We start from the raw sequence: 11,977 nt of genomic DNA on the forward strand, positions 1-11,977 counted from the left end.
TGAATTATGACGGCGAGTAAAAAGCAGTGCAAGCTTCGTATTTTTATGTTATTAATATTTAACTTTTTTATTTTATTAGAATGATACTTAACTAAGCAATTAAATTTTTTCTTGATTCGCATGAAATTCACGAAATTATAAGTAATTTAGCTGCCATCATTAACAAGTTTAACTTTATTATTATTATTATTATTATTATTATTAGTATTACGATTATTAAAAATCCTAACGTTAATATTTAATTACTTATTGTTATCATTGTTTGTCACAAGCAAACAGATGAACGATAGAAACGATAAAAATCCACCAGACCAGAGTATGCAGCTTCTACTTCAACGAATAAATTATTAATTATTACATAAGAAATGGAAAGAATAAAATTCATCTATTGTTTTTTTGCATTTTTTATTTTGTTATTAAAAAATATAATCGACATTTATTAAATATTATTGTTATATTTTAACTTATTTATGATTATTTTAGATTCAATATAGCAATCGTTACAGACTTATAGAATACATGACATTTAGTACAAATATAAAAATATTTATAGATTAAGAATTTAAAAAATGATAGTAAGTTGAATGTAAAAAATTTTATATGATTAAACTCATTGTTCTATTAAATTTATAAAAACTATAAATAAGTTATAAAATTACTCATTACAATATTTTCAAAATATGGGAAATGCGAGGGAGTAAGTAATAAGTTGTTTTTTAAGTAATCATTTTTTTTTATCTTATTGATAATTATTTTAAATCTAATAGTAATATCACTCAAAATTTTTCGCTTGCTTTTGTGGGGAATTATGATATGTACACTTCTCTTGTAGAGTCAACGTCCACGGCATACAGGACACGTTGGTCGATGGTTCCTAGTTACAGCTAACCGATCCGTATCTATTAACTGTCGGCCGAACTCACACCGTAAACATAAACATAAGTAGAAGCAAGGAATCACTCTAATTTTTGGCTTGTTCGATAGGCAAATAGCATATACTCCAGCTTCTATTCTTTCGTAGACACCGCCATCCTTATTTGCTGGTACCATCGAACCGTCATCTGCAATTATACATATAATAGAAAATGATCTTAACGAATACAATAATAAAGTAAAACTTCGAATTAATTGCGGTAATTATGTTTCAATTTACCTGTAAGTCACTAATATGAGCAAAAATAACACCTACAAAACTAAAGTATTTTATAAAATTCTAAAAATTATTATATTAAATTTATAATAAGCATGAATAAATAATAAAAAACTAATTATTTACACGCTCTCAATTTTAATAACATTTAAGATACCTGAAATATAATTTTTCGAACTAAATATAAAGGATACAGCAAAATTCTAATAATAATTATGTTAAATTTATGACTATTGTAAATATCTTCAACGTAACTCATAACAGTATTTTTTAAATTTTGAAAATGCGTGTGAGTGCGTAACATGTTTAGTATTTTTTAAGTTTTCGATAATTACTGTATTAAATTTCTTATTATTATTAATTATGTCAAAAAGAAACTTATGATAGTACTTTTTAAATTTTAAAAATGCGACTGAGTGAGTGAAATGTAAAGTATTTTTTGATTTTCAAATTTTTTTGACACGAAATTTTGCGTTGAGGATTGAAAACAAGCATTGATTTAAAACGGGAAGTAACTATTTAGCACAAGAAATTATTTCTTGCTCAAAAAATCATTTCTCACCCCAAGAAAATGTATGTATTGAATTCATAATGCATAAAACTTCGTGGTACAAGTAAAAATTTTTCGCGCCAAGAAATTCTTTTTTTCTATTCTACACTGAGAAAAAAAAATACTTTTATTGAGAATATTTACTTGATATGAGAACATATATTCTTGATAATTTTCAAGAATATATAATTTTGTCTCAAGAATTCGTAGAATTGAAGGAAATAATTTTTATTTAATTCAAGTAAAGCTATTCTTTTGTTTACTCATAATATAATATCAAATTCATATATTAACAAAAATAAATTTGATGCTCTTTTCTCAAGAAATTGATAATTAATAATAATAAAATAAATATTTTCAACGGATTTCTTGAACCAAGAAATTATTGTTTGGAAAATAGTACTTTTTTTTCTCAGTGTATTTTATAAATTCAGTAGTGATATTTCGGTTGTCGCATGACTGCAGATGCTTAGTATCATGCGATAAAAATTATAACTATATATATTACCGTAAAGCCTCGAATCAGTTTTGCAGGTTGTCATTATTGTTCATGTTAAAGGAAAACTGAAACAGAATTACCGCACTAAATCAAGGTTTTACTGTATTATTATATTCGTTAAGATTATTTTCTATTATACGTATAATTGCAGATGACGGTGCAATGGTACCAGTAAATGGTGATGGCGGTGTCTACGAAAGAATAGAAAACAGCTTTGACGATGATGAGGTGGCAGAAGGAAATGCTGGAGTATGTGCTGTTTACCTTTTGAATAGGCCAAAAGTTATAGTGATTCCTTGTTTCTACTTATGCTTATGTTTACGGTGTAACTTCGGCCGACAGTTAGTGGATGTGGATCACTTAGCTGTAAATAGAAACCATCGATCAACGTGTCCTTCATCCCGTGGACTTGTTAACTCTACAACAAAAGTGTATATATCATAATTTCTCACAAAAGGAAGCAAAAAAATATTGAGTGATTTTAATATAAGATTTAAAATAACTATAAAGAAGTTAAAAAAAAATAATTACTTAAAAAATAACTTATTACTCACTACCTCGCATTTTCCAAACTTAAATTTTGAAGATATTATGATAAGTAATTTTAAAACTTATTGATAATTATTATTGATTTAGTATAATAATAATTTTAAACTTATAAAAACCTTTCTATTTTATGGAAATATTAAAATTATATATAACTAGAATATTTCTATGGGCATTAAAACCATACATCATCCTGCATTCAAATTTCTGGTAAATTTATTTTTTCCTATGATATACCTAGTTAAACTTTATTTTTGTCAGATTCTGCCACTTCCAGAGTCATGTGATGAGTCAGATGATTTATTGTAAACATGCCTTTATAATTGAGGGTGTTGTTTATCTCATGCTCATAAATGCAAAGTGATTGTCCATATATGTCTTGTAAAAAATTTATATTAATTAGTCAATTTAATGAACGGCATTCAAAATGCAAAATCATGATATTTTAATCCAAGAAATTGAAGGTATTGATGATTATTTAGGTCCAACATTTAGGTATGTATTTTTTAAAAATAATAATATATTGATAAAATGAATTCAGGTTAATTCAAAAATCTTGTTTAATATTTGTAAAATACGCGGGGGTGTAATTCACCCTTGTACGCATGTTTATTGCAATTGCGCATTAAAAGGGTTGAAAATGAGGGTGAATGTGTACAGAGTAAATGAAGCCGGGTTGTCAGTAGTTATCTAGAAGCAATATAATTATTATGTCACAAGTATCACAGAGACCAAGTGTTTTATCAACGTCAGCTCCTAAATATGAGCATTTGTTATTTGAAATAGAATCAAATGATACTAGTAGTGTAGGTTTAGTTATAAGGTAGCAATCGCTTATTTTTTAAACTCTAAATATATATAATTTTTTTTTTGAGATTCAATTTGATACATCAATTGATTGATTTATTTATTAATGTTTCAGAGCAATTTATGATGGACACGAACATCAAAAGTTTATGGAAAAATTGGACGAGCGAATAAAAAGTCATGATAAAGAAATTGAACGAATGTGTAATCATCATTATCAAGGATTTATTGATTCTATTCGAGAACTTTTACAAGTTAGATCTTTAGCACAGCAATTAAATGTTTGTTGATTCATTATTATTATTTTTTTAATAATTATATTGTCAGATGTAAATGTTTATTTATTTTTAATTAATATTTTTAGACTGAGATATTGGATTTAGATAAAAGAATAAGTGCCTCAACGACACAAGTACTTGAGAAAGGTGAAGAATTAGTAAAAGCTAGGAAAGTTGAAAGTAATATTGCAGCAGCAATTGACAGTTTGACAACATGCTTACCAGTACTTGCTGCTTATGCAAAACTTCAACGTCAATTAAAAGACAAACGATATTATCCAGCTTTAAAAACACTAGAGCATCTTGAAACTTTTGATTTACCTAAAGTTAAAAATTATCGTTTTTCATCGCAGATTACTGAACAGATACCTTTACTACGAGAAAATATAAAAGATGCTTCCATGTCTGACTTAAGATTTTTCTTAGAAAATATAAGAAAATATTCACCTAAAATAGGTGAAGTAGCAATGAGACATAGTGCTGAACAACTTATAAATGAGTCTGAAATAATTGGTAAAAAAAAGAAAAAAATCCAACAGAGTTCAACGCCAATAAATGAAGGTGAAGAAGAATTAAGTGCACAAGACTTGATGGACTTTAGTCCTGTTTATCGTTGTATGCATATTTATACAGTATTACGTGAAGGTGACACATTTAAAAGTTATTATCAACAACAGAGGCATCAGCAAGCACGATTAGTATTACAACCACCAATTAATATGCACGAAAGTATCATTGGTTATCAAACTTATTTACACGGTATTGTTGGATTTTTTGTTGTTGAAGATCATATATTGAATACAGGAAACGGACTGACAACACGTTTATATTTAGAAGAATTATGGGCTATGGCATTGTCCAAAATAGTTAATGCTTTACGAACTCATTCAGCTTACTGTACTGATGCCACACTTATATTAAAAATAAAAAATCTTATTATGTTATTTAATACGACACTGAGAAATTATGGATATCCTGTTGGTCAACTGTGGGATTTATTGCAAGAAATTAGAGTTCACTATAACGAAGTATTAATGCAACACTGGGTTCAATTATTCCGTGACATTTTAGATGAAGATAATTTTTTACCGATTCAAGTTTCATCCCAAGAAGAGTATAATGAAATATTGGAATCATTTCCTTATCACGATCCAGAATTAGAAAAGGCAAGGTTTCCTAAAAAATTTCCTTTTTCTATGATGGTACCAAAAGTTTATCATCAAGTTAAAGAATTCATTTATGCTTGTTTAAAATTTTCTGAAGATTTAAATTTAACCCAGACTGAAATCGATGAAATGATTACTAAATCAACAAATCTTTTGTTAACACGAACATTCAGCGGTTGTCTATCTTCATTATTTCGTAAACCATCTTTAGCACTTCTTCAAGTTGTACAAATTATTATAAATACAGGATATCTTGAGTCTTCCACAAAGTACCTCGAGGAGTTTGTCTCGAATATCACAGGTACACCTCACGATGGACAGCTTAGCTGCGGTGGAGTTAAATCAGCCATGTTTCGAGTTGCCAGAGATGATGCTGAAAAACAAATTTGTGATAAACTCGAAAGGAAGCTTGATGAATTTTTAGAATTGGAAAATTATGATTGGATTTTAGCAGAACCTCAAGGTCATGCTTCAGGATTTATTACAGATCTAATAGCATTTTTACAAAGCACTTTTACGTGCTTTACAAACTTGCCAGTAAGTCAATAATAAATTTTAATCATTTTTTTTTACGTATATACTTCGATATTTAATATTATTTTCAGGCTGAAGTTGCACAAGTTGCATGCAAATCAGCATGTCGTCATATCGCTGAAGCTATTTTAAATATTTTAATCAGTGATGATGTTAAACAAATATCAATGGGAGCTCTTCAACAAGTTAACTTGGATACGATTCAATGTGAACGTAATTATAAAGTGGAAATAATTTATTAAACTTGAATAAGCTTGAAATCCTATTAATGTATATATATTGCTTTTCAATTCTTTTCTTTAGAATTTGCCGCATCTGAACCAGTTGTAGGATTACCAGAAGGTATATTGCTACAATATTTTGCACAATTACGACAACTATTGGATCTATTTATGACATGGGACTGGCCTACATACTTTCATGACTATGGTCATGAATCGAGTAAATACAATTTAGTAACACCAAACATGGCAGTTTTGTTATTAGAAAAGTAAGTTCTTGTTTGTAATGATTTATCATTAACTAGCTAAAATCGAATAAAAAATTAACACTTACTAATAAATTGATTTTTTTTATTATTTAGATTACGTGAGTCAGATAAAAAAACTGTATTTTCTGTATTAAAAAAGAGCGAAAGAGATAAGAAGAAATTGATGGAAACAGTTCTCAAGCAATTGCGTCAATTAGCTCAAACAACTTCACAGTAATAAATAGATTATTTATAATTTAAATTATTTATGTTAAGCAACGAATTTGTAGATATTATAAACTATATTCTTTCATACTATCAAGTGGTTGGGTCTAATTATTTTATTTTGTTCATCAAAGCAATTAATCTTGGATTTTTTTTTTTTTTTTTTTTTTTTTTTTGTACAAAACACAAAAAATTGAGTTTTTTCGTCTTTAAAAATAAAAATTTTAACAATTAATTAAAAATTTTTATATAAAACTCAATAATTAGGCTTAGAGTGACGAAAACTATGATTTTTTCCCTACTATTTTCGCGTGTTGAAGATTTTAAATTGTGTATTTGTTTAATATTGGTTATATTACATTTATATGTATATTATATTGTACAATACATTAAAAGAAACTATTCATTAGTTAAAGAATTAAATTTCCCTAAAGTATTTTAGGCTTTTGGTTGACATATGTTTTGTTTTAATTGATGTTTTATATTTTCTTTATTTTATTATTTTTTGTATTTTTTTTTACTTTTTTATTATAAATTATTACCAATAAACAATCGACGATCACTTTATATGATTAAATTGATGAATAGATACACATAATATTAATCAATAACATAAATTGTAAAATAGGCGAATTATAAAATGTGAAATGTATTAATCAAAGAAAAAAAAATAGTTCACGCGTTCAGTCGCAAACGTGCGCTGTTTATATATATTATAAATTCATCATTGCAGATAAAACAAATTATTTCTGATTTAAATGATTTAGTAATCATGATTATTGTGGCACAATTTAAATTAATCATGAATGAGCAAAACTAATTATCAATATTGTCAGTGTCCACGTCTTCTGGTAGCATGGAATATTTATTGGAAGCCACAAAGTTCTGAAATAATAAAATTTTTTTTATATATTAGATAAAAATTTATTTTTTCAAACTTAGGAAAAAAATATTATAATTTTAAATAACTTACGGGAGTTTCTTCATCAGTGGCTTTTGGCATTGGCGGAACGATATCCTCTCTATCCTTGGACCTACGTTCTCTGAATAGTTGATAACAATTATTAGTTGGGAAAGAAATAAACAGTTAAATAAATATTATTTGACAAAAAGTTTTACTTTTCGGGGTGACGACGAGAGTCACTGGATTTGCCATCCCCACGATAATTTCCAGATCGTGTACTGGATGGACCTTTTGAATCTCCTTGAGAGTCACCGCGATGTTCTTCGAAAATAAAATATTATTTTAAATTTAATTCTACAACTAAATTAATTAAATTTAAACAATTCTAACCATAGCGTCCGGAAGCATTTCCACGAGGAGGATCTTGACGTTTATCCATTTGCCTTCCTCTGTGAGAATCTTGATCTGAGCGCCACGCAGATCGGGGTTTTTCTTTTTCACGTTCGACACGACCTTCTCCATTACGCTTTGACCAAGTTGCTTTATTTTCTCTATTCTCCCTACAATTAAATAAATATTACGTCATCGTCGATAATGTTTTCGAAAACAACTGATAAGGTTACATCAGCATAACAGAGGCATTGATTAAAAAAAAATGTGTTTACCCATCATCAGACTTGTTTGCTTTTTCAGCGGAAGCTTTAGCAAGACGTTCTTCAATCTCACGTTCTCTAGCAGTGGTATCAACGGGTTTAGCAGCTCCGAAAATATTAACTGATGGTACTGGTGCTGGAGCTGGAGCAACTGCAGTTTCTTTGACTGCTTCTACTTCTTCTTCTACTTTTAATTCTTCTGCCACGGCAATCGGTTCTATTGGTTTAGTACGTGGTTGCAAGTTCAATTTTGGCCTTGTACGTGGTTCAGCTGATGCTAAAATATTAATTAAAATTTTAATAATTCAATAGAAAAAAAAAGAATAAAAGACAGTTTAAAAATGTTAAAATATAACTCACGAGGATTTTCAGCGGCAGGCCTAGAAGATTGTTCAGAACGCCAAGTACTAGGTGCTTGATCTCGTGACCAATCACGTTCTTTTTCATCATCTCTGAATCCACCACGACGGCCTTCATCATCTCGGTATCCACGTCGACCTTCCCCTTCTCTATATCCACGTTTATCATCATCGCGAAATCCGCGTTTATCACCAAACGATGATCCACCACGTTCATCATCTTTAAATCCACCACCTCGTCTATCATCATAACCACGTCTCTCGCTAAAAGCTGGACCACTACGATCACCCTCCCGCCAACCACCAGGTTTATTATCTATTTCTCGCTCTTCTCGTCGTTCACGATTATCAAATCCACGACTACGGAAACGATCATCTCCACCTGATGGTTCCTCTCGTGGTTTACTACGCCAGTCTCCAGACGTTCGTTCAGGATCATCGTATCCATCACGACGATTATCACGACCCATTCCCATACGTCCAGCACCTCGACGCTCTTCATTGCTACTATTAGACACCTCAATTCTCACACGTCGTGTTTTAATCATTGTGTTGCTCATTGAAAGAGCGTCAATAAGACTTTGACGATCAGCAAATTCAACATAACCGTACCCTCGTAATTTTGTTGAATCTTTGGGAAGACGCATATTGGACACCTCCATGCCCTCAAAGAAATCAGCAAGATCTTGTTCAATTACATCGTAAGGTAAGTTTGAAATATAAGCAACATAAGGTGGATTCGTCGGGATGTTTTCTTCATCAACACCTGGTCCACGAGCTGCTCGGGGAGCCGTTGGTAAAACAACCGGCTCTTTATTGCTTCTTGACATATATGATCCCAAATCTATTATCAGAGAAAAATAAACATTTTTTTAATTCCAGACCTTTAAAACTCATAAATTAATTAATAAATTTTAATTAAAAAAATAATAACCAAGATATAAAAAATAATTTTAACATATTTACCATGTTCATCTTCAACATCGTCAGCCCAGTTAGTTGACTTGATTGGGACTGTCGGAGCTCCTCCCAAAAACTCTGTCAATGCAAGAGTTTGTCCCTTGGTTTTTTTACCTTTTTTACCTATAAATAAATATAAATACACCAATAATCACTATAATTTAATGAGTATCATCAATATTGCAATCAAATATTTAATAAAAATGATGCGTACATAACGCATGTTAACTTTTGTCAATATATTTGGTTATGTATAACACGAAATAAAAAGTAAACATTGTACTATTTATAAATAATAATTAAGTATAATTATTAGAATTATTTAAAAAAAAAAAATTCTTTTAACTTATTAACAACTTACGTGAAGACATAATTATTTTTTAAACGTGCAAAATCCGCAGTATGCACGATTAACTTCTTGTTTCGTAAGGCATGAAATGCACGGCAATAAAAATCTGGTACATGAAATATTATTAAGAAAAATAAAACTTCCTATACCACGTTGTTGATACTGTAGTCTATTATTTATCGTGAAGTTGGCTACAGTTTTTAGAGTTACTATTTGAAACGTTGTTATGTCCTCAACAGCCTCAGGTGCCTCTACCTGTTAATTAATTAGTAAACTTGAGATATATAAGAAGCGCGCATTTAAATTCCATTTGAAATAATATATTAATATCCTACAACACTTATTGCGTCTTAACAATATGAAGTAAATAAATTAAATCACAAATCGTCGTGGCACATACTCATTAAATTATATATTTTTATTATAAGAAAGTTAAATAAATAGATGGATAAACTTTATTTTATATTTAGAGAAACATAAATACAGTTTGAGTGGCCTTGGAACGTTTTCTGTCACCTGATACTTAAAACCTAAACAAAACACACGCATAAAAATCATGAATAGGCCCTTGTTCTAAAGTTAACAGTAAATATGGTTATAAACAAATACATACTCTATAAGCAAACAAGAAAAGGAAATATATAATAAATAAATCTTATTTATAAATGAAAACCATATCACAGGAACTTAACTATTATTGTTAATATATATATTTTTATATTAAATAAAGAGTGATTCATATAATAAATGAATTAATAGAAATATTGAAATATAGCATTAGAATAATTATAATGATGTTTCACGATAAATGATAATGTCAATTGTAACGAATAACTAAATATAGAATAATTATAGAACACACCTCTGATAGTCTAGAATATTTAACCGAATGATTGTATCCAAGTACGGGAAAATAGAATATAAATAATATAAGTAATAAGAAGATATAGAATGGATAAAGTAAAGAACGTAAATGTATAAGCTTATATCTCAAATTCGTATTAGTAGAAAGTATAAATGTATAAGTATAATATTTAGTAAAGAACATAGATATATAAGTATTTATACATATAAGCATGAGTGTGAACATGAGAGTAGTGGGGAGAAGTTGGAGAGTGGCGGTCTGAGATCTCTCTGCCGTCTGATGTAACTTCACTTCTCTCCGAGAACTCTTTACGAATACAACTGTTATTACTGATCAAGTTTTATCCATATTTTATAATAAAATTCAGTCTTCAGATAAAAGTTATTTTATCAATTACATCTATCCTTAATCATAGTTTAATTATTTCATTAAATAACAATCATAATCATCATCATCTTAGTAAACAATAAATTTATCTACTGTTTTCAAATTCAAAATTGGCCCCGCGTGACAACGAACTGCCCACTGTCCAGGAGGTGGCGTCAGCTCCGATCCTAGTAACCTCCCAGGACATAACAACGTGTAATCAATCCGAGTATTTGATTGGCTGTCATTAAAATAACTAGATAAGAATCATTAATTTAGCAGGTATACGACTCAGCCATAAGCGACCCTACCAAAAATAAAACTCTACCCAACTGAAGTCAGCCGAATCATATGTACCTAAAAAATTCCCGCTCCAATAAAAAAATCTACCATCTCAAAATCTCTACCAATGAAGATATCTACCATGATATAATCACTAACAGAAAAAAAACACTACCAAGTTGCATGTTATGTCCTGGGAGGTTACTAGGATCGGAGCTGACGCCACCTCCTGGACAGTGGGCAGTTCGTTATCACGCGGGACCAAATTTTGAATTTGAAAACAGTGGATAAATTTATTGTTTACTACGATGATGATGATTATGATTGTGATTTAATGAAATAATTAAACTATGATTAAGGATAGATGTAATTGATAAAATAACTTTTATCTGAAGACTGAATTTTATTATAAAGTATGGATAAAACTTGATCAGTAATAACAGTTGTATTCGTAAAGAGTTCTCGGAGAGAAGTAAAGTTACATCAGACGGCAGAGAGATCTCGGACCTCCACTCTCCAACTTCTCCCCACTACTCTCATGTTCACACTCATGCTTATATGTATAAATACTTATATATCTATGTTCTTTACTAAATATTATACTTATACATTTATACTTTCTACTAATACGAATTTGAGATATAAGCTTATACATTTACGTTCTTTACTTTATCCATTCTATATCTTCTTATTACTTATATTATTTATATTCTATTTTCCCGTACTTGAATACAATCATTCGGTTAAATATTCTAGACTATCAGAGGTCTGTTCTATAATTATTCTATATTTAGTTATTCGTTACAATTGACATTATCATTTATCGTGAAACATCATTATAATTATTCTAATGCTATATTTCAATATTTCTATTAATTCATTTATCATATGAATCACTCTTTATTTAATATAAAAATATATATATTAACAATAATAGTTAAGTTCCTGTGATATGGTTTTCATTTATAAATAAGATTTATTTATTATATATTTCCTTTTCTTGTTTGCTTATAGA

At 29.1% G+C, this 11,977-nt stretch overlaps 2 protein-coding genes and 1 long non-coding RNA gene across 4 annotated transcripts; 1 reads left to right on the forward strand and 2 right to left on the reverse strand.

Annotated features, from left to right (window-relative positions):
* Window positions 1–538: 538 nt before the first annotated feature.
* On the reverse strand, window positions 539–2,858 carry LOC128668368 (uncharacterized). The gene is made up of 3 exons (XR_008404095.1): window positions 2,757–2,858; window positions 2,209–2,617; window positions 539–1,061 (listed from the first exon to the last, which is right to left on the reverse strand). It is a non-coding gene; the product is annotated as an uncharacterized LOC128668368 (long non-coding RNA).
* On the forward strand, window positions 2,551–6,317 carry LOC103576396 (exocyst complex component 6). Of its 2 annotated transcripts, none has more exons than XM_053741011.1 (7): window positions 2,551–2,630; window positions 3,007–3,240; window positions 3,668–3,833; window positions 3,917–5,533; window positions 5,602–5,743; window positions 5,834–6,020; window positions 6,114–6,317. In XM_053741011.1, the coding sequence occupies exons 2-7, from the start codon at window positions 3,173–3,175 to the stop codon at window positions 6,235–6,237; spliced, it is 2,304 nt and encodes a 767-aa protein (XP_053596986.1). In that variant the 5' UTR covers window positions 2,551–2,630; window positions 3,007–3,172; the 3' UTR covers window positions 6,238–6,317. The 2 variants fall into 2 exon arrangements, with proteins under 2 accessions (XP_053596986.1, XP_053596985.1); XM_053741010.1 differs by lacking the exon at window positions 2,551–2,630 and adding an exon at window positions 2,717–2,797.
* A 465-nt stretch (window positions 6,318–6,782) lies between these two features.
* LOC103576397 (eukaryotic translation initiation factor 4B) lies at window positions 6,783–9,565 on the reverse strand. The gene is made up of 8 exons (XM_008556595.2): window positions 9,462–9,565; window positions 9,107–9,223; window positions 8,142–8,984; window positions 7,794–8,058; window positions 7,519–7,688; window positions 7,344–7,449; window positions 7,198–7,267; window positions 6,783–7,109 (listed from the first exon to the last, which is right to left on the reverse strand). Exons 1-8 carry the CDS (start codon window positions 9,469–9,471, stop codon window positions 7,041–7,043), a joined length of 1,650 nt encoding a protein of 549 aa, XP_008554817.1. The 5' UTR covers window positions 9,472–9,565; the 3' UTR covers window positions 6,783–7,040.
* Window positions 9,566–11,977: the final 2,412 nt, after the last annotated feature.

This window comes from Microplitis demolitor, chromosome 8 (assembly GCF_026212275.2).
Source record: "Microplitis demolitor isolate Queensland-Clemson2020A chromosome 8, iyMicDemo2.1a, whole genome shotgun sequence".
In the NCBI taxonomy this organism is placed as follows: Eukaryota; Metazoa; Arthropoda; class Insecta; order Hymenoptera; family Braconidae; genus Microplitis; species Microplitis demolitor.

Coding starts and splice junctions, on each gene's coding strand:
- LOC103576396 (XM_053741011.1), top strand. CDS start 3,173: ATGCAAAATCATGATATTTTAATCCAAGAAATTGAAGGTATTGATGAT. Junction 3,834..3,916: donor CTTTAGCACAGCAATTAAAT/GTTTGTTGATTC, acceptor TAATATTTTTAG/ACTGAGATATTGGATTTAGA. Junction 5,534..5,601: donor CGTGCTTTACAAACTTGCCA/GTAAGTCAATAA, acceptor TATTATTTTCAG/GCTGAAGTTGCACAAGTTGC.
- LOC103576397 (XM_008556595.2), bottom strand. Junction 8,985..9,106: donor CGATGTTGAAGATGAACATG/GTAAATATGTTA, acceptor CTCTGATAATAG/ATTTGGGATCATATATGTCA. Junction 7,268..7,343: donor TCTCGTCGTCACCCCGAAAA/GTAAAACTTTTT, acceptor TCAACTATTCAG/AGAACGTAGGTCCAAGGATA.